The sequence below is a fragment of the Canis lupus genome, chromosome 24 (assembly GCF_011100685.1).
Source record: "Canis lupus familiaris isolate Mischka breed German Shepherd chromosome 24, alternate assembly UU_Cfam_GSD_1.0, whole genome shotgun sequence".
NCBI classification, from domain to species: Eukaryota; Metazoa; Chordata; class Mammalia; order Carnivora; family Canidae; genus Canis; species Canis lupus.
The window spans coordinates 30,993,677-31,015,586 of NC_049245.1; the positions used below are offsets into that span (position 1 = coordinate 30,993,677).

General features: G+C 42.0%; 1 protein-coding gene across 2 annotated transcripts in view; it reads right to left on the reverse strand.

Moving 5' to 3' along the window:
• The window catches only part of PTPRT (protein tyrosine phosphatase receptor type T), a 1,032,653-nt gene that overhangs the window by 379,921 nt on the left and 630,822 nt on the right, over nucleotides 1-21,910 (reverse strand). For both annotated transcript variants that reach the window (XM_038572341.1, XM_038572340.1), the window contains exon 8: nucleotides 18,461-18,757. In XM_038572341.1, the coding sequence (XP_038428269.1) occupies nucleotides 18,461-18,757 (297 nt within the window). The remainder of the gene's footprint in view (nucleotides 1-18,460; nucleotides 18,758-21,910) is intronic.

Sequence of the window (21,910 nt, forward strand, 5' to 3'; positions counted from 1 at the left end):
TAGACAGAAAGGATGGTTAACTCATCGACGGAGTGACCAGGATATAGAAGAGAGGCAGATGGTGCATGAGACTTGCGGCAGCTGAGCGAATGTGATTTGGTGGTGATGGATAAGAGTGCAACAGAAAAAAGATTCAAGGAAGACCCCAGCTCATCTGTTTTAGATACCTGGAGTGGGTCAGAGTGCTGCTGTTCCTTGAAAGGAAGCCTTATAGGAGGGCTAGTTTTGGAAAGGAAGCCGGTGAGTTTTGTGATGCTTCATTTGAGGCGTGCATAGGACACCCGAATGGCAACACCGAGTAGCAGTTGGAGATATGATATTGGGTGACTGTGTAGGGGGGAACCAAAGAAGCAGGTCCAGGATTAAGCCAAAGGGAACTACAATGTTAACAGTTAGGAGGAAACAAGGAAACAGAAACTGAGAAGCCATGTTCAGAGAGGCAATAAGAAAACCAGGAATGTGGGCTGTCATGGGAGCAATCGAAGGTGGATCTAGAAGGGCTTGGTTCACAGCAATGGACGTGACTGGGTAGTCATGTGAATTGTGAACTTAAATTTTCCCACTGAATGTATTGTCTTCAAGGTAACCTGTGACCTATGCAAGAGTAATTTAGGGGGAAAGCTGGCCTCACAGCCCTCTTGTGGACAGCGGAGAAAGTGGAAGGTGAGGGACTATGCCCAAACAAGTCAGTAATCTGGACCACGAAGGACAGGGATGCAGGAAGAGCAGGGGTGCTGTGGACCCCAGCAGCGGCCCCTCCCAAAGGCAGGAGAAGTTATGGCAGGATTGTAGGCAACCAGGAAAAATTCTAAACTGAAAAGTCAAAAGAATAGAAAAGAGACAGGAAGTGACTGGCAGTGGTCCTGTCCTGAAAAGGTAGGAACAGCTGTAGATGGAGAGAAAGCACCTTTCCTCTTGTGAGAGAAGACAAGAAAATGTGCAACTGCTCTGGAGTGGAGAGTTGGAGTATCCTTGTGGCTCCGTCTTCTTGACAAGCGAGGGTGAAACCATCTACCACCAGGCAGGAATTTCGAGAAGCTTTAAGAGGTGCAACTGAGCTGAACGGAGAAACGCAGATGCCAGTCTTAACAAGGGTCTATCCAGTGGAGGCTGTTGAGTGTGAATATCAAGCTGCCAGCACTCAGGCCACCTGTTTTCTTCCTTCAATTCCAGTTTGGAGCAAATTCTCTTTCTCACCCCAGAACGGAAGAATAGTCATCTGCATTTTCTTCTACTTGATTTATCCTCACCTTCTTTTTGAACCTAACTCATTAATCCATCTGGGATGTATTTTATACATTGCACAAAGTAGAAATCTAACTATAGTTCTTTACAGTTTTCTTAAGACAATTAATTGACTGGCCAGAAGTTTCCCCAGTGATTTAAAACACTATTTTACTAGCATGTTCAATTATTTTATATGCTGGCACGTGTTGTGTGGCTCCCTGTTCTGTTTCACTGAGCCCCGGCCTCTTATTCTGACAGTATCTCTCTGCTGTGTTCATATAACACATTTGAATAGTTGACAGAACAAGCCCTTTTCTTCTATTATTCTTTTTGTGCAAAGTCTTCTGGGCTCTCACTACCCATTTGTTTTTCCAGAAGAACTTTGGAAGAATTTTACAAAACTTCATGTTCCATCAGAACTTTTATTCCAGTTGTATTCTTCACTTCTCTGAGGGGCAAATGACACCTTTTTATAATGGGTCCTCTCACCAGTAATGCTGTACAAATCCTCACTTATTAATGCTCCTTTTTATGCCTCTTACTTAAAAATACATTTTTAAAATTTCTTACAAATTGCAGTCCTAAGACTTCACTGCTTTTGTTCATATTATTTTTGGCTCTGTTAAAAAGCAAATTGCTTTTGACTATTATGAAATCTATCAAAAGACAAAAGTACAAGTAATAAATGTATAGTTTATAAAGTAATTATAAAGTAAACACCCATGAACCCACTATCCTGTCTAAGAAATAAAACATCATTGTATCACTACAGCACCCTATGTGTCCCATACTGGTGACTTATCTCTCTCTCATTCAAGAATAGAAAACACCCAGTCATGTACTACCCCGAATTTTGTTAGTCATTCTCTTATATTTGGAGTTGTAAATATATACATGTATCTCAAGACAATATATAATTTCATTTCTTCTAGTTTTCTTTATACATACGAGCAACTCAATATTTGTATTATATGATTTGCATTTATCATTCAACATTGAGATTCATCCATGTTGATATATATAGTTTTATTTCACTCATTTTATGAATATACACCTATTTTGCCATTCTATACAGGGTGAGATGTACTATATAGATGGATGGTAGGACTACTTCTCAGAAGAGCTATCTTAGGACACAGCTCCTATATTTTTGGACATTCTTGAACATTTATAAGATTTCACTCAGGTTAACCTAGGAAGAAGATAGGTAGACTAAGGGTATTAATGTCTTCAGCTTTATCGAGTAAAGTTAAATTGTTTTCCAAAGTGGTGGTAACAATTTTTACTTCCACCAGCAATATTCTGATAGCTTCTACTTGTCTAAATCCTTACAACACTTCATATTGTCAGATTTAAAAAATCTAGACCATCTAGTAAGCATGAACTAACACTTCACTGAGGTTTTACTTGCTTTTTAGCTATTTGCTAAAGAGGTTGAGCATCTTTAATGTTTCTTGAACATTATTGTCATTTTCTTATTGATTTGTTGATTTGTAGAGGTTCTTTATATATTTATGTAACTGATCCTTTTACTGGCTACAGGTACTATAAAAATCTCTCAGTTCATGTGTTTTCCCTTTCTCTTTATGCTACCTTTGGATAAAGATTAGTTCTTAATTTTAATGTAGTCAAATTTATCAGATCTTTTCTGGAGAAGGAAAGACCTAGTAACTTGATTGTAGTAATCATTTCATAATGTATATGTATGTTAAATCATGCTGTTGTACATCTTAAATACATGCAATTTTATTTATCAAGTGTACCTCAATAAAGCTGGGAGAAAAATGACAGACTTAGTAGCAGATGATGTTGGTGCCCTACCCATGCACTAATGCTTACTACAAAACACCTATTAATCTACCTGAAGGCTATGAATGCAAACTTAAGTCTCCACTTGTTTTCCAGGGAAAACAAGATGTTTCAGAGATTTAATGCCCCTAAAATATCCTTCAAGCAATGAAAGACAGGAAGTTAATGGACAAGTATCCTCATCTCCTCACCACTTGACTGGGTTAAACCTGAAACATTCTATTAAAGTATTCTATTAATACTTTTCAAACCACCTCCAATAAAAGTGACTATTATTGTTGTGGTGGTAGTTGTTATTTTCAACCCATTGTGGATAATTATCATAATAAAATACAAAACAAAAAATAGGGAAGTAAAATTTAAAAGGCAAAATTTAAAAACAGAAAAATGCAAACTCCTCCTTTTAAAATAGTTAATCTCTATGTCTATAATTATGTTGTCATGGATCTGGAGGAGCTTATAAGTCACTGCTGGTCCCTGGATCACACTTGGGATGGCATGATTCCAAAACCTCATTACTCACAAGGTAATTTTCTTGGTAACACACCAATATTGGCTTCCTTCCCTTCTCTTCCACTCTTCATTACCAGTGTGTCCTGGACCACTTCCTAAATCAACTACGTGCACTTGAATCATTATCTCAAGGTCAGATAAACCCAAACAAAAATAAACTCTATCAATAGAATCTTATAAAGAACTACTTTCTGGGGATCCCTGGGTGGCTCAGCAGTTTGGCACCTGCCTTTGGCCCAGGGCGCGATCCTGGAGTCCCAGGATCGAGTCCCGCGTCAGGCTCCTGGCATGGAGCCTGCTTCTCCCTCTGCCTGTGTCTCTGCCTCTCTCTCTCTCTCTTTCTCTCTCTCTCTCTCTCTCTCTCTCTGTGTCTCTCATGAATAAATAAATAAATAAAATCTTAAAAAAAATTACTTTCTGATGGTCTGCACAAAAATATTTTCAAGAATATGTGGATATACTTAAGACTATTGGACTGTGCACTTGAAAATGGTTAAGATGATGGGGTGCCGGGGTGGTTCAGTCAGTTAAGCATCTGCCTTCAACTCAGGTCATGATCCTAGGGTCCTGGGGTCGAGCCCCACATCAAGCTCCCTGCTCAGCGAGGAGCCTGCCTCTCCCTCTCCCTCTGCTGCTCCCCTTGTTTGTGTTCTCCTTGCTATCTCTGTCTCTCCCTCTCTCAAATAAAAAAAAATAAAATGTTTTAAAAAATGAAAGAAAAGAACTACTTTCTCTTAGATCATAGGAATATTTTCTTAAATTATCTTCAAATAATTTTAAAGTTCTGACTTCTGTAAAATGTCTTCAACTCATTTGTAATTGAGTCTTCATGTATAGTGTGAGGCAGGGATCCAATTTCAATTCTTCTCCTTATTCTACCACCACTTAACAACAAAGAAAAATTTATTTACTCAACTCATCTGCTATGCTACCTTTGCCTTCCATCACATTTCCACATATATATGGATCTATTTCTAAGTTCTGTTTTGTTCACTTGCTCTACTAGACTATCCCCCTATCAATATCACATCTTCCTAAGAAATAAAGACTCATGACTCTTGATATCTGGTAGAACGCGGCCTGCAACTTTGTACTTCGTGCTCAGGACTGTCTTAGTTATTCTTGCCTTTTCTCTGGCATATACATTTTAGGATGACTTTGAACCTTTTTGAAAAATATCTTGTTTCTGTATTGGATTTGCATGAATTATAGATCAAATGGGATTAATTTATGTCTTTCTCTATCATGTCTTGATAATATTGGGTTTTCTCACTCATAAACATGGCATATCTCTCATTTAGGTCTGTTTTAATCTCTTTCCATTCTTTATACTCTTACATATACTCTACATCTTGAAATCTTACATGAGGTTCATTCCTAACTACCCTATATTTTTATTGCTGCTGAAAATAGTATCTTTAAAAACATACCACATACTTATTGGGTGATTAGAAATGCAATTGACTTTTAAATGTCAACTTTTGTCAAACATGTTACATTCTCTTCTTAATTCTAATAATTTGTCTTCAAATTTCTTTGGGTTATCTATGTAAATAGGCATAGCATCACAGTTGATAATAGTTTTGTTCTTTTCCAATCTTTTAACTCTATTTAATCTTCCTGTCTTCAACCAGAGCCATCAATATGATATTTAGTGGAGATAATGGTAAGTATCTGTCTGCTTCCAATGTTAAAGAAAATGATTATATTATTTAATCCTCTACTATGGTGTTTTCTTAGTTTCCCTTTATCAGGATAAAAAGGTCCTTTTTATTCCTGGTATATAAGGATATTTTCTTCTTAAACCATGCTGAGCTTTAACTGATGCTTTTCTCTATTATAGCAATGATACATTTTTGTCCCTCTCTCAGTTAATGTAGTGAATTACATTAATGGGTCTACTAATGTTGAATCAGTATTGATTTTCTAAAATAAACTAATATTTTCCTAGTTGTATACAGCAGTGGATCGCTTGCTAGTATTTTGTTTGGGGTATATGCACTTAATTTTTCTTTTTCTTATAATAAGCTCATCTGGTTTTGATATCAAGGTTACACTAGTGTCAGAAAATGAAACTTCTTTTTGGTCTTTGAAAGTGTATATGTAAGATTGGAGATACCACTGCCTTGAGTGTCTGATTGTACCTGTAAGGCTATTCAGAACTGCTGTTTTCTTTGCCGGAAAGGTCTATTAAACTACTGATTCTATTTCTCCATTCTCTGTGAAATCATATAAGTTTTGTGTGTGTATGTGTGTGTGTGTGTTTAATCAAGTTTTGAAGTTTATATCTTGCCAATAATTTTTCCATATCCCATAAATGGTAAAATTTGTCAGTACAAAAGGGTACTTAGTATCCTCATTTTATCCTTTTACTGGTAAGCATTACACCAGTGTGTAAAACAAATATACATCTCATTAACTAATGAATAATCAATTTATGCCCTTAAAAGGTAACCCTAGCTTCATAATAATAATGAATCTTGCTTTTCATTATAATTTTTATTTCCTAAACATACATCCATCCCTAAGCACTATTTGGGTTTATTATTAAACAAAAATAATAATACAGTAAACAGTGCTAACCTCTTTTACAAAGTTCAGCCGGGGAGAACTAACCTCTTTACATTATTAACTTTCATTCCATGTACATGTTCTACCCCAGCATTTATTTATATATTCTGGTAAGAATGTGGATTAGTATTTTATTCTGTTTTTAAATCTTGCTTCTTACTATAATTCTCAGGGGACATCTGCTTTGCATTATCAGATTAGCCCCCTTTAATAAGAATGAAAGTATGTTTTCATCTGCTCAATACAGCCTACAAAAGGTGGAACAAGACAGTTTAGTTTGGTGGGTCAAGATGTGTGCTGCGAGTGATTATAGGAGTCCCTGTTTCAAATATTTCTAACCGAGAAGGAAAGGGAAGAATTTAGATACACTCAACTATTACTTGGCCAGGTAAGAGGTCTATGTGATTGAGGATGGAATGGAGAAGGTTTGAGAAGGAAAATAACCAGGGGGCAGGAAGCTTCTTGTCAGGGAGAGAACTGCTTGATATCTCTAAGGGTAGCCGTAAGTCACCTGGAACACTGCCCCTATTTTTAACTGGAGCATCTCTACCCAAAGCTAGCCTCTCATGAAATCCCTCCTTTCCTTGTTTACCTATGCATACTTACAGGAGCTCTCATTCTCTGCACTGTGGGATGGCATATAAAGATGCCATCTCCTGCTCTCCGATCCCTCACTCCATCTGCCCACTCTATAAGCTCACCCCTGACTTCAGCCCTGGCCAGTCAGAGTCAGAGGATATTAATGAAGTTGGGTTTGGAAGTCTTTCCTCTTGGGTTTCCAGGGTGAGGAAGGGGTGAGTCACAGCTCAGTCATCTTTTCGCTACGTGCGTTCCTCTTCCTCAACACTGTATTGTATTCCTTCCTTCTGGATTGTGGGTGGCATCATCTTGTAGTTCCCAGGGCAGGTTTACAGGTGTTCTTCTTTTATTTCTTTGGGGAGGTAGTTTAAGAATTAGATCAACACCTCAAATGGAAACTCTCATTTTTGTCCTGCAGATCGAAGAGGCAGCACTGCATGACGACCAAGATCATAGGCTGAGCCAGATCGCCTGGGTTTGTGTCCTGTTTTTGCCATTTCTTGCTGTATAACCTGGAGCGAGTTGCGTAATCTCTTTGTGGCTCAGTTTCCTTTAAAGTGGGGATAAAACAGTACCTACTTCATAGGTGTGTGATTCAATATATCGGCCCATGTGAAGTGCTGAGCAAAGCGTATGGCACACAGGTAGTGTTACTCTGGGTTTGCTCCTCCCTCTGGTCCCATCACATTCTCTGAGAACTGCTCTAGTGTAGCCTGGAGATCACCAATTTGCTTTTCTGCAGAATCAGGATTATTATTATTTTCCTTGGTGTTCTTGCCTCTATTCTTTGTGAATGGTGTTATAGTGCTCATCATAAAAGCCATATCTTCCCATAGCTTACTGAGTATATTAAATAGCTTTCTACAAGTACCTTCTGATTTCTACAGCAAATAATTTTAAAATCTATTTTGTCTTTGAGGACTCAAGATTCATTCATTCAATAACTTATTTACTACAAGCCTATTCTCTACCTGGCACTGTCCTGGGTGCTTAAAAATATGTAGTAAACAAAACAGAAAAAAGTGGCCTCCTCTGTGTGCATTCTAGTGAGAGAAGACAGATACTAAAATGTATGTTGAAACACACAGTACATCAAATGATAAATGCTAATGAGAGACATTTAGCAGAGAAGAGGGACAGTGTGGTGTCGGAGGCTTCCAGTTGTTTAGAGAAAGGTTGAGGAAGATTTCCTGAGAAATGACATTGACTTGAAACAGGTGAAGGAATCAGCCCTGTTTATTTGGAGGGAAGATCATTCTAGCCAGCAGAAATGGCACCCACAAAAGTGTTGAGGGAGGGACATAGCTGGCATATCTGAGGAGAACAGTGACTGGATTTGTATAGCAAGGCAGACACAGAAGCAGATGAGGTGAGGGACTGAGTCAGAAGTAGTTGTGGCCACTTGGGGCCAGTGAGCTCCTGTAAGGACTAGGGTTTTTCAACTCAGTGACATGAGAAACCATTGGAAGGTCCTGAGCAGAAGGGTGATATGATTTGCTTCATGGCTTAACAAGATCATTCTGGCTGCTGTGCTGAGAAAAAGAATGTAGGGACAAGAGCTGAGGCTGAATAATCCTTTAAGAAAGTACTGCCATATCAGAAAGGGAGACAGAACGTAAAGACTGCTAACTCTGGGAAACGAACTAGGGGTGGTAGAAGGGGAGGAGGGCGGGGGGTGGGAGTGAATGGGTGACGGGCACTGGGGGTTATTCTGTATGTTAGTAAATTGAACACCAATGAAAAAAATGAAAAAAAAAAAAAAAAAAAAAAGAAAGTACTGCCGTAATCCAGGCTGGGCCTCACAGGGACTTGGACCAAAGAGCAAGGAGTAGAGGCTGTAAGTAATGGTTGAGGTCACACTATGTACTGAAGGTAAGCCAAGAGAACATGCCAATGGATAGAATGTGGGAAGTGGGCAGGGCTGCTGCTTCACCCAAAGCAAAAGGGTGCCAACCACAGAGAATCTAGGCTGAAAGGTATTCAGGGCCTTGGGTGTGATAAAAGTGAGCAATCAAGGTTTCTGACTCAAGCCACTAATAAAAGGCAGCTGGCATTAACCAGAGATGGAGAAGACTGTGGGAAGAATGAGTTTGGTGGCAGTTGAGGGATGATCAGGAGGTTAGCTCTGGACCTGTTTAATTAACAATCCAGCTGGACAGGCTGAGCAGGCAGTTAGATAAATGACTCTGGAGGGCAGGCAGGAGGTCTAGCCCGGAGATACCAATTGGGGAAACCACTGGTATATCACTGGATTGTAAAGCCAAGATATCAGAGGAAATAATTAGGGGGAATCAGCATGGATCAAGGGTCAGCAAACTATGGCTACAGCCAACTGCAACCAGCTGCTTGTTTTATAAATAAAATCTTATTGGAACCCTGGCACACACGTTCATTTCTACAGTTAGAGTGAGATATTGGAGATGGAGGCTACAGAGGTACTATAGGTATTTCTAAAATGGCCCCTTACCCCTGACTAACAGAAATTTTGCAAAGATCCTTGCTTTGATTTCTTTCTAGTTATACTCCCTTGATTAAAGATCTGCCTGCCATGTCTGATATTGGCTGAGCCTGTACTCTTGGCAGAGAGTAAGTTGAGGCTTTACATACAGACTTTCATGTAGAACACCTTAAAGGGATTGGTGATATTATCATCCCATTTCATAGACAGGGACACTGCAGTGCACAGTATGTGAGTAACAAGGCTGCATAACAAAGTAGTGAATGGAGCCTGAGAAAAGTCCTCATCCTTCTGACTCCAAAGTACTTTCTGAATGGTCCTTTTTTCCCCATATTCTGGTAGATGTGGGTTCAGAACAGCTGAAAAGCAGTGTCACCACCAAAGCCAGGTTATCTCAGCCTGAGACCAAGGCTCTTTTTTGCCACATTACATTAGTGCTCCACAGGTCAAGATGTCCTTCCAAGGAAGCAGTCTTACTTTCTTTTGATTCAACTGGGTCTCTTCCCCTCTCCCCCTCATTGTGAAAAGACTCCTTGGAGAAAGATTCCATTTTTGTCTTATCTTCTAATTCGGTGTTACTTTAGTCTTCTTTTTTTTTCTTTATAATTCTTTAATGAGTCCACATATTCCCTTCCCACAATTTCATTTCTTCTTGTATCTAACAGCAAAGAACTTTCCATCCTTCTGACAGAGTTCTACAACAAAGGTTAATTACTTTATAATTTCATTCCCTTAAAAAAAAAGCACACTAAAATTGCTAATTTTAACTGTGCTTCTTGTCAGTAGGTTCATGTAAATTCACTGTAATTAAACCAGATGTTTTCTTGTGCCTAAAAGTCAGGTGGTAATTTAAGGGAAATTTTCATTTCAACATAAAGGAGGACAGAGTGTAATCAAGGGAAGGTTTCTCCTTTCCTGTTTTCCTTTCTTCTTTCCATTTTCATATCTGGAAAGTGGGGCTGGTAGTGGTGAACTCTGCGGGCAGTTCTGGGAAGTCACTCAAGTGAAAGTGCAGAGCCCTGCAGAGTCAACAAAAGTTCCCATCCCGTTTCTCTTGTCTAGGTCTTTTTTTTTTTTTTTTTTTTACCTTCCTATTCCAGAGACCATATTTGTTGGCTAGTTGGTTCATTATAAACTGACTCAGAACTAACTTAAGAAAAATCAAAATAATTTGAAAATGGTTGAAGGTCACCAGACTCTAAGTGTATCTGATGGAAACAAGATAGATTTCCCAGTCCTGTTAAAGGAAATCTTTTCTTTTTTTCTGGATAAATTTTTACATTTTAAGATGTCAAATATATCTATTTTTTTAAAAGACTTTATTTATTTATTCATGAGAGACACACACAGAGAGAGGCACAGACAGAGGAAGAAGCAGGCTCCATGCGGGGAGCCTGACGTGGGACTGGGTCCCTGGTCACTAGGATCATACCCTGGGCTGAATCACCCGGGCTGCCCACATCTATTTTTTTTTTTTTAAGAGAGAGTGTATGCAAGGTGTGCAGGGGTCAAGGAGAAGAGAGAATCTTAAGCAGGGGCTCAATCTCAAAATCCTGAGATCATGACCTGAGCTGAAATCAAGAGGCAGGCGCTTAGCCAACTGAGCCACCCAGGCGCCCTTCAAATATGTCTTTCTAATGGAATTTTGCAGTGCTGTATTAGTAAATGATTCACAACCAACTTCCCAAGAAAAACAAAATACCAACATGTTTGCCAATATTCATGGTGTAAAATCCCCAATGTGACAATTTTGAGCAATGAATATTGTATCATACAACTAAGAGGTGAGAGGAGAGGTTAATGATCAGCTCTACCAATCCAGTATTAGTTAGTTCTGAAAACAGCTAGCATATGTTACCGTTACCCATATCCTCCTCTTCTTAAACGGTGCATACAAATAGGGCCCTGTAGGGCAGCCCCGGTGGCTCAGTGGTTTAGCGCCACCTTCAGCCCAGGGTGTGATCTGGAGACCAGGGATCGAGTCCCATGTCAGGCTCCCTGCGTGGAGCCTGCTTCTGCCTGTCTCTCTCTCTCTTTCTCTGTGTGTGTGTCTCTCATGAATAAATAAATAAAAATCTTTAAAAAAATACAACAAATAGGACCCTGTGGAATGGACTTTGATGTCAGATAGTCATTCACTCTCCAAATAGTTTTTTTAAAGATTTTATTTATTCATGAGATACACACAGAGAGAGAGAGAGAGAAAGAGAGAGAGAGAGAGGCAGAGACATAGGCAGAGGGAGAAGCAGGCTCCCTGCAAGGAACCCAATGCAGGACTCGATCTCAGATCCCGGGATCACCACCTGAACCAAAGACAGATGCTCAATTGCTGAGCCACTCAGGCATCCCCATTCACCAAATAGTTAATGAGCACCTACTATATGCTTGGCAGATAATAAACATGTGTGTATATATATGTACATATGTACTCATGCATGCACACACAGTATTTCAGGTGATGATAAGTGCCATAGAAAAAATAAAGCACAGACAGTGTTGGGGAGGTTTGGCAGGTTATAGGATGATATATTAGATGGTTGGGGGAAAGAAATTATGGGTAAGATTTAGGCATCTAATTATTGGCTCTGCCACTTGTTGCCTGGCAGCCTGGGACAGGTTCCTTGAACTGTCTGAGCCTCAGAGTTCTCTTCCACAAAACCGTATCAAAAGCAACAACACTGCAGGATTTGGTGACTCACTGAAGTAATGAAGGATATCAGCACAATGCCTAGGTCAACACAGGCATTTGAAAACCTTAATTGCATTTCTCCTTACCTTTCATAATATCTCAAGGTTACCTTTGTAAAATTCAAAAATGTACTGAAAAACGATGCTTTCAGAACTTGCTAAGACGCATGTAGCTTTTTACCCTTCCTCTAAATGACTCGGGACTGTTGCCTTGTTATTTATTGCCTTTTGTACTTTTCTTCTTACTTCTCTCTTTTTTAGATTTCATGTGCTGTATCTTGTTACTATACATGCACCTGTCCCTAGCAACATGCAGCCTCCTCCTAGCTTCCTACCACCTGAGGAACCAGATACTTAGATTTCTAGACATGCACACAAAATACAGGCACTCAGTCCTCAGACACGTCAGTCTTTCCTATAATGCAAATACTGTAAATCTGTATTATATGTCATTAATCATATTACTATCAATTGTTTTAATCTATTATGCACCTATTGTTAATTATGATCAATTATATTTTATATACTTATTATAAATTATATGGGGGCCTGAAATTCCTTATTGTAAGCTAGAAAAAAATAATACTGTTTGCTTTCTCACACTTGGTGTTAAGATGGAGGAATCTATGTTGCTAGTGAAAATGTAGAATGCTACAACTTCTGAGGAGGAGTATATGTTGACATCTAACAGAACTGCGCGTTTCTTTATCTTTTGAGCCCAGCAATCCCACCTATAGGAATTTACTATGAAAATACAACTGCGTGAATACCAAACAGCTACAGTATTACTTGTCCTAACAAGTAATGGCAACCATCTAAGTGTCCATAGGAGTCTGTCTGAATAAACCATGGCATATCCACATACTAGAGTCTCATGCAGCTATCAGAAAGAGCCAGGCAAATCTGTACAAACTGATATGGATTGATTTCCAGAGTATAGTCAGTGAACAAAGACACATGATGTGGAGTTTATCTATTGTGCTATCTTCTATATAAAGGAAGAGGAAGAGGGGTGCCTGGCTGGCTCAGTTGGTTGAGTGCCTTCATCTCAGGTTATGATCTGGGGTCCTAGGATTGAGCCTCATGTTGGGCTCCATGCTCATTGGGGAGTTTGCTTCTCCCTCTCCCTCTGCCCCTCCCCCTGATTGCACAAGCACTCTTTCTCTCTCCCTCTCTCAAAAAAACAAATAAGGGGCACCTGGGTGGCTCAGTAGTTGAGCATCTGCGTTTGGCTCAGGGTATGGTCCCGGGATCAAGTCCCACATTAGGCTCCCTGTAGGGAGCCTGCTTCTCCCTCTGCCTGTGTCTCTCATGAATAAATAAATGAAATATTTAAAATAAATTAATAAATCTTAAAAAAATCTTAAAAAAATAAATCTTAATAAAATATCTTTTTTTGCAAAATGAGCTACAGGAAGAATATTACCTGAAATGAATAAAAACAGTGACCTTCTGGATGTCGACAGAAAGAACATGAGTAATGGAGATGGTGGTACTACCTCTTAGCGTACATTTTTTTACATAGTTTTGACTTTTGAACCATGTAACTGCTTTGATTTTAAAAATAAAAAGGATGGGGGAAAGACAAACCTTAAAACTGATACAAATGAACCTCACTGGGCATCAAAATGATGCTATAACTGCACAGAGAAAAGACTAAGCCTCTGAACATAGTATTTTGGCTGCTTAAGGAGAGAACGACTGAAAAGCAAATCTTTAACTTCACATGGTAGCTTTCCTGTGTTTAGGGGGATTGGTATTGTAGTTAAGAAACTATTTTATATGTATTGTAGGATGGAGCAAGTGAAGAAACACGTGGATGTTAAGAACCAGGTTCTCACAGAGGCAGGAAGGAGATCTATGTATGGAATGACAGTAAGAGGTGATCTGAATCAGTAAAACCTGGTGATTTAAAACAGATAAATTAAACCCCTCAGTTGTACCTACTTGAAGAGTCTAGAGGCTATAACACCCCATCGATCACAGCTAAGATGTATATCTTTGTGCCAAAGTACCACTCCCCACTGAAAGAGATCAGAAATCCTTAGAGAAGTGGTTGACTTCAGGTGTGGAGCAGAGATATTACAAGGGTGGTCTAGAATATTTTGTTATGGCAGAAGCAAGGAAGACTAATGAGAACGTGTCAAAAGAACCTAGGAGCCAACCCACTAGCCACAGATGAGACAATGTGAGCATCGAAGAGAATTATAAATAGTACTGGATTTTAATGCAAGGAGTCAAAAACAAATGATCTATGAGTCAACAGGGATATTAAAAATGGGGAAGGATGGGAAGAGAAAATCATTCTATAAAGGAGAATGCTAATTAATCCATGTAGAGGGAATGATAGATTTAAAATTCACCCTTTTGTAAATAAAATGATTCAGGGGAGGATTATCAAGGAGGCTAAAACCACTGGGTGAAAAAATCATGGAGGAATAGGGATTTGCCAACCTCAAAGCACCAATGCACAGAACTGCTGATTTTAAAAAGAGGAAAGGGCTGTATTGACAGCAGAGGGGCTTATCTAAGTGGCCAAATGCAGTATGTCAGGGACTCCCTGACATTATTATGTAACTCTAGATAGCATACAGTAAAAAATACACATCACCAACCCATGTGGCATTTTTGCCAAAAATGTCTCATTTTCTGGTTTTGCTACACAAAATCATGCTTAACATGATTGGAAATGTGAATGTGCTTTGCCTACCTGATTTTTTTCCAATTAATGCTAAGTCTCTTAGATGTTTTATAGTGTCATGGTTGTGTAGGAAAATGTCCTTGCCCTTAGGTAATGTATACTCTCAAAGAGTTGAGAGATCAGAATGTTGGGATTTCTGCAGTTTACTTTTAAATACTTAAAAATACTATATGCATTTTTATATGTGATGCCTCCATTTCACACATACCATACATACAGATGAGTAAGAAAATGGAACATGGTGTTTACCAGTGGTGAATCTAGGCCAAGGGTTCACAGGTCTTCTTTACACGACTCTTAATTTTTCTATAGCATGGAAACTTTCGCAATAAAATCCTGGGTTTGAGTCATCGTGTATAACACGCCTTTTAATACCTAGCACAGGGTAGGTGCTCACTAAATGGAAGCCAAATGAGACCATCATCAACACTGTCTTTGTAGTTCAAGGTCTCGTACGTTCCATTTCAGAATCATGACTGTGGTCTGGGGAAAGGCAGAGAAGGAAGCACTAAATAAGTAAGCCATGGTTTGTCTGAATCATCTATGAAAAAAGGAAAAATAAAGAACCCCAGTTAGTCTCCTTGCTGTTCCCCAACTGATGCCATGGGGCTCGTGGCCATGAGCTGCTTTCACCAGCGGTGGATGACTTTGTAGGACCTCAAAGGGACTAGGGCACCGAAATTACCCATTCTACAAATTCCCCAGAAGACAGTTTTGGAGCTCAGACAAAAGCAGCATGAATCCAGGCAGCTCAATCTGAGAGGTTGCTCTGTGGCTCCCTGAAGGGGGTTTCAGTTAATTGACTAGGGCCAGGACCCAGCCTCAGTTTGTCCTTGAGGTGGATGAGTTCCCAACAAACAGAAATGGTGCCTCTTCCCTCCTGAGGAGGAATGGAACCTGATCCTGGCCTAGGGAGGGGCCTGGGCCCTCTGGCAGTCTTCCTTCAACACAGAGGGTCCTGAGGTGGGGCCTCAGCAGAGCTGTGAGATGGAGGATGCATGTCTTGGATGTTGGTGTTTTTAATATGATAATGTCCACACGTCTCCAAAGAGTAGGAATTGATGTTTAATAAATGGTGTTTAATTAAAGTTTAATTTTAAAGCATTGCTGCTCTCAAGTTACTTTGATAAAGGCTTTGTGATTTCACCCCCCTGGTGACAGGAAGGAGAAAGGGAGAGGCTAAGGCATGGCATAAAAACGGGACTTGGGATTTGCTGTGGCACAAGTTAAGTAATCCTCATAAAGAAGCCCGAGGCACATAGAGCATCCTGGAGAAAACACCCAGAGCTGCTCCTGGACCTAACCCTATTGTTCATGTTGACTCTGGAGTTTCCATGCCGAGTTTTAATAGTGGCAGTTCCTCCTTGTCTAATAACCGATTGCCACCGAACCACCCTCCCTGCCCTGCTCTGCTTCTCAGATCAGGCACTGACCACGTCACTATTCCTTGAGTGTCTAAGTCATATCTTCTCCAACGAGCTGGAATGCGTGTCCTAGGGCAGGTTGCTGGTTTCTGTATTGCTTGGGCTATAGGATCCTTTGCCAAGACATTTTTTTTCTTCTGTGATTTAATCCAAATGTGACAGCCACATTCATTGAAAACCTACAGTCTTCTGGACATCATTCCCATTTTTTTTTTGTTTTATTTTTAAGTAATCTCTATACTCAATGTGGGGCTCAAAGTTACAACCCCGAAATGAAGAGTCACATGTTCTACCAACTGAGCCAGCCAGGTGCTCTCATTCCAATGTCTATATATCATTCCTTTCAGTGACCATACCAACCTATCAGATGGCCACTATTTGTATCTGCATTTGACAGGCAAGGACACCGAGGCACAGAGAGGGAGCGTGGCTTGTCCCACGTGTGTGGCTCTAGAGCTCACCTTCCATAGCAGCACATCCTTTACCTGCCGGAGGATGAGCTGTGCATCTCTGAAACAGCAGAGCCATCCAGGAAAAGGCCCAGCACCTTCACCTGGAACCAAACCCAAGGCCACAGATCCTGAGCTGCAGAAGGATGCCCCGGTCAGATGCCCACTCCTCTATTGGAGGTTGGATGCGAATGGGTTCACAGGAAGCAATGCACTTAGGTCACCTGATGAGGCTGATCCAGGGGTGAATCAGGCCTACAGTCACTGTTAGGCAGGAAGGTGGGGGGCCAAGGTGACAGAGGCTGGGTCACTACTGCAGTTACTATCTAGAGAAGCAGTCCCCAAGGGTTGCAAAGAGTTGCCGTGACAATGAATTTAAAGGGGGAGGAGGGTCACGAAGGGTTTACCATGTAGGTGGGTTGTGTAAAACTTCCAGTTATAAGATGGGATTTGGGGAAAGGAGAATAGGGGGACAGGATGAGCAGAGGCTGGCACACTTTCTTCTTTCTCTTCGGGGGACTTCGCAGCTGAGGATGTCTATCTGGATCCCAGCAGGGGCCATTACTCAGGGTCCTTGAACTTGCTTATGTGAAGCAAGAGTGGTAGGGGGGATTGCCATGGAAGAGGTTCTGCCTTGAGGTTCTAAGCCCCCATCTTTGCCTCATGTGGCTGACAATGACAGTGCTCTGTCCATCCCTGTACACCATCTTTGCCCCCCTCGACCTTTTGTCTGCATGTGGCAGACAGCAAGCACTTCCTGAGAATTTCCTCCCGACCCTCCTTCTGCATCCCAGGCCTAGCCCTAGGGCAGCTCCCTTCTTCCCTGCTTGGGAGCAAGAGTGATGCAAGACCCATCCTGTGGACTTCTCCTGCAGACCAGGTCACAGCCCCCTCTGCTGGACAAGGCCTGAGGTTGCACCTTACCCTCCCGTTCCCTATCCTGTCTCACTTCTCTTCCGGACTCCCCAGGGAAAACTTCCTTACTCCATCACCTGTACCCAAATCTATACCTCACAGTCTGTTTCCAAAGAACTAACTAAAGATGCTGGAAGGAAAACTGAAATATGGTGTTGAGAAGTGTTTTTTAGGTAAGTCCTAGAACCAGCAAGTTCTGTCCTCCCATAAATAAGACAGCTGTTGTGGTGGAATCACATGCAAAATGCAGTGGGAGTGTAGGAGGGAACATTCACATCAGCTTGGAGCCGTCAGGGAAAGCTTCCTGGAGGAAGTAGCATGCAAGCTAAGACCTGAAGATGAATACAGCTTGTCTCACAGATATGGAGGGAGGGGCCATGACAGTAGGAGAAATGGCATGGGCAAGGACAGAGGGCGGGAAAAGTGATGTGGTTCTGTAGTCCAGGAGTCTCAAGGTAAGAGGCATGTTGGGAGGTAAACTGCACGAAGCTGACTCATCAGAACCTTGTAGGGGTGGAGGGGCCTGGGTGGGGTAGGGAGGAGAAATGGAGGATCACTTCAGGTCTTTATTTTGACTCACTGGACACAGTTCACTGACATGAGGAACACGGAGTGAGAAGTCAGTAGAGAAGTGGAGACTGGTTCATTTTTGGATACTTTGCATTTCAGCTGCTTGTAAGACATACAGGTGTGGATTTGGTTCTGGGTCATCCAGTGAGTGTGCTACATAATTTACACGTGCTTTTTTTTTTTTTTTAATTTAACTCCTACAGAATCCAGAGTGGTCTGACTCCCAGATTCAATGCGCTTAAACAGTATGATACACAATGCCTCCTCCAGAAGCATCAGTGTGGTTAAACACCAGAAATAGAAGGTCTTATAAAGTGAGAAGAAGGATGGGGTTGTGGAAGGATCAAATCTAAATGCGTGTCTGTGTCTAGGGGACAGCCCCCCTGGAGTTGTGTGATGCCCTTCGTTAAAGACCTTGGCGAAGAGGTCGTTACAGAGGAGGAAATTAAAGATGCAGGAAAATAGAAAACCTCATCACTGTCGGGGTTAGCCCGGTGACAGGTTCAGCATCGTCTATTCCCAAGTGAGCACACCCCCCTACCCCCTGGCCACTCACCGTCCTCCTCTGTTTGCACCACCAGCTCCTCACTCTCCATCCGGCCCTCAGGGTTGGACAGCAGCAGCCGCAGCCGGATGGTCATGAAGGGGCGCAGGCCACGCAGGGTATAGTGGGAAGAGGTCTGGATGACCTCTTCAGCCTCATACTGCTGCTGGTTGAACACGTACTGGTACTGCACTGTCAGGTTGTAGCTGTGGCAGCGGGTCACGGCATAGCCAAAGGGCTCCCACTGCAGGGTCAGCTGCCGGGCGCGGATGTCCACGATCTCCACATTCTGCGGGCCGTGCACAGGGTCTGCAAGACACACACGCACACAATACATAAAGGCTTGGAGGACTGTTAGGCAGCAGGGCTGGGTGTCCTGCTGAAACAGGAGGGACCAGCCCCCAAACTTATCTTGGCCCCTTAGCCATAGCCTTCATGATTTTTGCCACATAGAGTACAATTTAATTGACATTTTTTCTGTAAATCAAACTTTTTTTCTTACTTATGCACATGCATTAAAAAGAAAACATAATTATATAAAGGGAAAACCTGAATCACTTGCCATACATAAATGTTAACCATTAAAAGAAGTGCAAAGTTGTTCAATTCGTAAAGGTTCATCGGGGCACCCCTGAAAACTGCCCTGGGAACCAACAAAAGCACATACAACATCCCACGGTTGGACTAATTTAGACTTGCCTTACGTGCAATCCTGCCACATTCTCTCCCTTTGGGAAATCGGCCCCCTCTCCCTCATTAACCACACTGAGGTGTGCAGGCTGGAAATCCAGCCATGTGTTCAGTACACAGCGTTCAGTACCTCATCTACATGGTCACCGGCACTGCTGACTACTCCTTACAATTCCCCTCCTTCCACTGACAACACGACCGATCATTTCCCAGCCTCCAATGACAGCCCTTGACATTCTTTCTCTGCTCTCACTTTTTTCCAAACACACCCCTCCAGGACATGGTCCTAAAACCGGATATGGGGGCACCTGGGTGGCTCACTTGGTGAAGCATTCAACTCTTGATTTTGGCTCAGGTCATGATCTTAGGGTCGTGACATCGAGCCCTGTGTTGGGCTCCACACTCAGAATGGTGTCTGCTTGGATTGTTGCTCTCCCTCTGCCTCCCCCTTCCTGCCTCTCACTCAATAAATAAATAATTGAAAAGTAGATGTGGTCATGTCTTCACACTCTGTTGCTATGTCCCATGTCATCCTTCCCCATCCAGACCCCCATATATAACTTTGGCTGTCTTATTTTATTGCAAATATTCTGTTTATACATCATATAAAATAGGTGCTTTAGTACAAAACACATTATAACAAATGAAACATTTCAAAAAAAAAATCCCCACATGTGAAGTCATTCTATAAAGCTTAGGCATTTCTTATAATAGAAGTATAACTTCTTTTGTGATCAGCATCCCCATAAGTTCTTGTGTTAACTATCTTAGCTGCAAGTAGTTAAGCAGAGGCTAGAGATTAAATCAGTATTTTCTTTCCATATTACCTAAACAGCTTTATCAAGTTCTGTAATTTCTCTCGGTCCATCTTTTATTTCATTTATAAAATGAGGGTAATAATAGTACTAACCTCACTGGTGGGTAGTAGGGGGCTAAATGAAATGTTGTTTGCAGAGCTCTTAGAATTATACCTGGGATTTAATAAGCACTCAATATATGGTGGTTTTTCTTTTGTAGCGGTAAGAATAGTGATGCAAATAATAAGGCTTTGTATGTTGTCTCTACTCTGAAAGTATTTTAAGTGCCAGTGCTGTATAGTATCCCTAAGCAAAGGATGGATTCTATTACCCTAAGAGCATATAGGGGTATTAGTATTTTGTCCTCTAAAAGCATTCAGGGGTAAGGCTGCCCCTATGCCAATGCAACAGTAAGAAAGTGGGCAGGACTCCGTACAAGCTACGTTCCCTGATCTGTCCCTATGGGGAAAATGTCCTGTGACTCGTGACAGAGCCTTGCCAAGGAACACACTTCAGAACAGTGTTCTTTAGAGGAGGATGCCCAGAAATGTCAGGGCGCCTGGCAAACCAGCCCAGGCCTGCTCACGAGCTGCTGGGGACAGTGAGCAGCCTGGCTCTGGATTGACTGAGGAGTTCACGGTCACTTGTACAGCCCAATTATTCATGTTCACAGGTCCTTTGTGTAAAAGACAGCCAGCGTTCCAAAAGCAAATGGGTGACTTTGAGAATGTGACATTGAACAAGCTGTTGCTGAAGGTCCATTGTGCTGAGCCCACACAGAATAGAAGGTGAAAAGTGTGGTCCCCATAGTAGTGGGGGTATGATCTGGTGTGGTCGATTAGTTTAACAACTCCTGATGGCATGAGGACAAATGTACAAAAGCACAGGATGAGCAAGAAGCTGCTTGCCTGGGAAGTCTGAGTGTTCCCACCAGTTTCGCCTGGCTGGAGCCTTTCTGCAGGTCCCAATGCCAGAACTCTCCTGGCAGGGAGGCCACTTATCCCTGCTCAGGACCTCAGGACACTCCTCCTCTGGCTGTGCCTTCAAAAGAGACGGCACACCCCAAGAAGATCATCACCCTTAGGGCTTTCTCACCTCATCTCCTTAGAGAGTGAGGATGGCAACATATAAGACCTTTTAAATCCAAGAGTCGTCCAGTTTATTAAACATCCTAAGATGTACCACAGCCCATGTTAAATATTTTTGAGGGAATCTCCAATGTGCCCCTAAAGCACAAATGAAACACTAAAACAGCGCTGATGGCCAGCCAGGGTCTGTCACCTGCATCATCTTGTGACCCTGTGAGGGAGGGACTGGCTGCCAGTCCCACTTTACAGATGAATAGACTGAGGCCAGAGAGGCCCAGGAACTTGTGCTGAGTAACAAGACTAGCAAGTGGCAAGGGGGGTTTTGAACTTGTGTCTATCTGACTACATGCCTAGTGTGCAAAGTCAGAAGACATGCCAGACACGAGGGGTCTGGAGAGAGAGTCGGGCAGGTGCTGTGTATGTCCTCGAGGGAAGCAGAGCCACCCTCTCTCTCCCACCTCTTCCTCCTGCGCCCTGCCTGCCGCCCTTCCCCTCCCTGCTGGAGTTGGGCCGTACCCTCTCCTGCTTTCCCTCCCTGTTCACTTGGTCTCCTCTGTGAGGAAAGATGTCCCTGCTGAGCTACACCCCCCTCCCCCGCCCCAGCAGAGCTCAGGGGCTATTTCTTTCTCTTCTTGTTCACTGTTTATTTATTCATTTCCCACCATGGCAGCTTTTTAAAAGTTGGCCCTGCCCACCAGAACGTAAGCCCTGGGAGAGCAAGGATGCTGACCGCTTGTCCCAGGAGCCCGCACCTAGTCCGGAGACATGCACCGGAAGGCCCCAGAGAGTGTCAAGCCAAAGGATGGATGGCCCATTTTGTGGACCTCACCACCATCTGCAAAGGAAAGCATCACTTGTTTCATCAGAGAGGAAACCAGAGCCCTGAG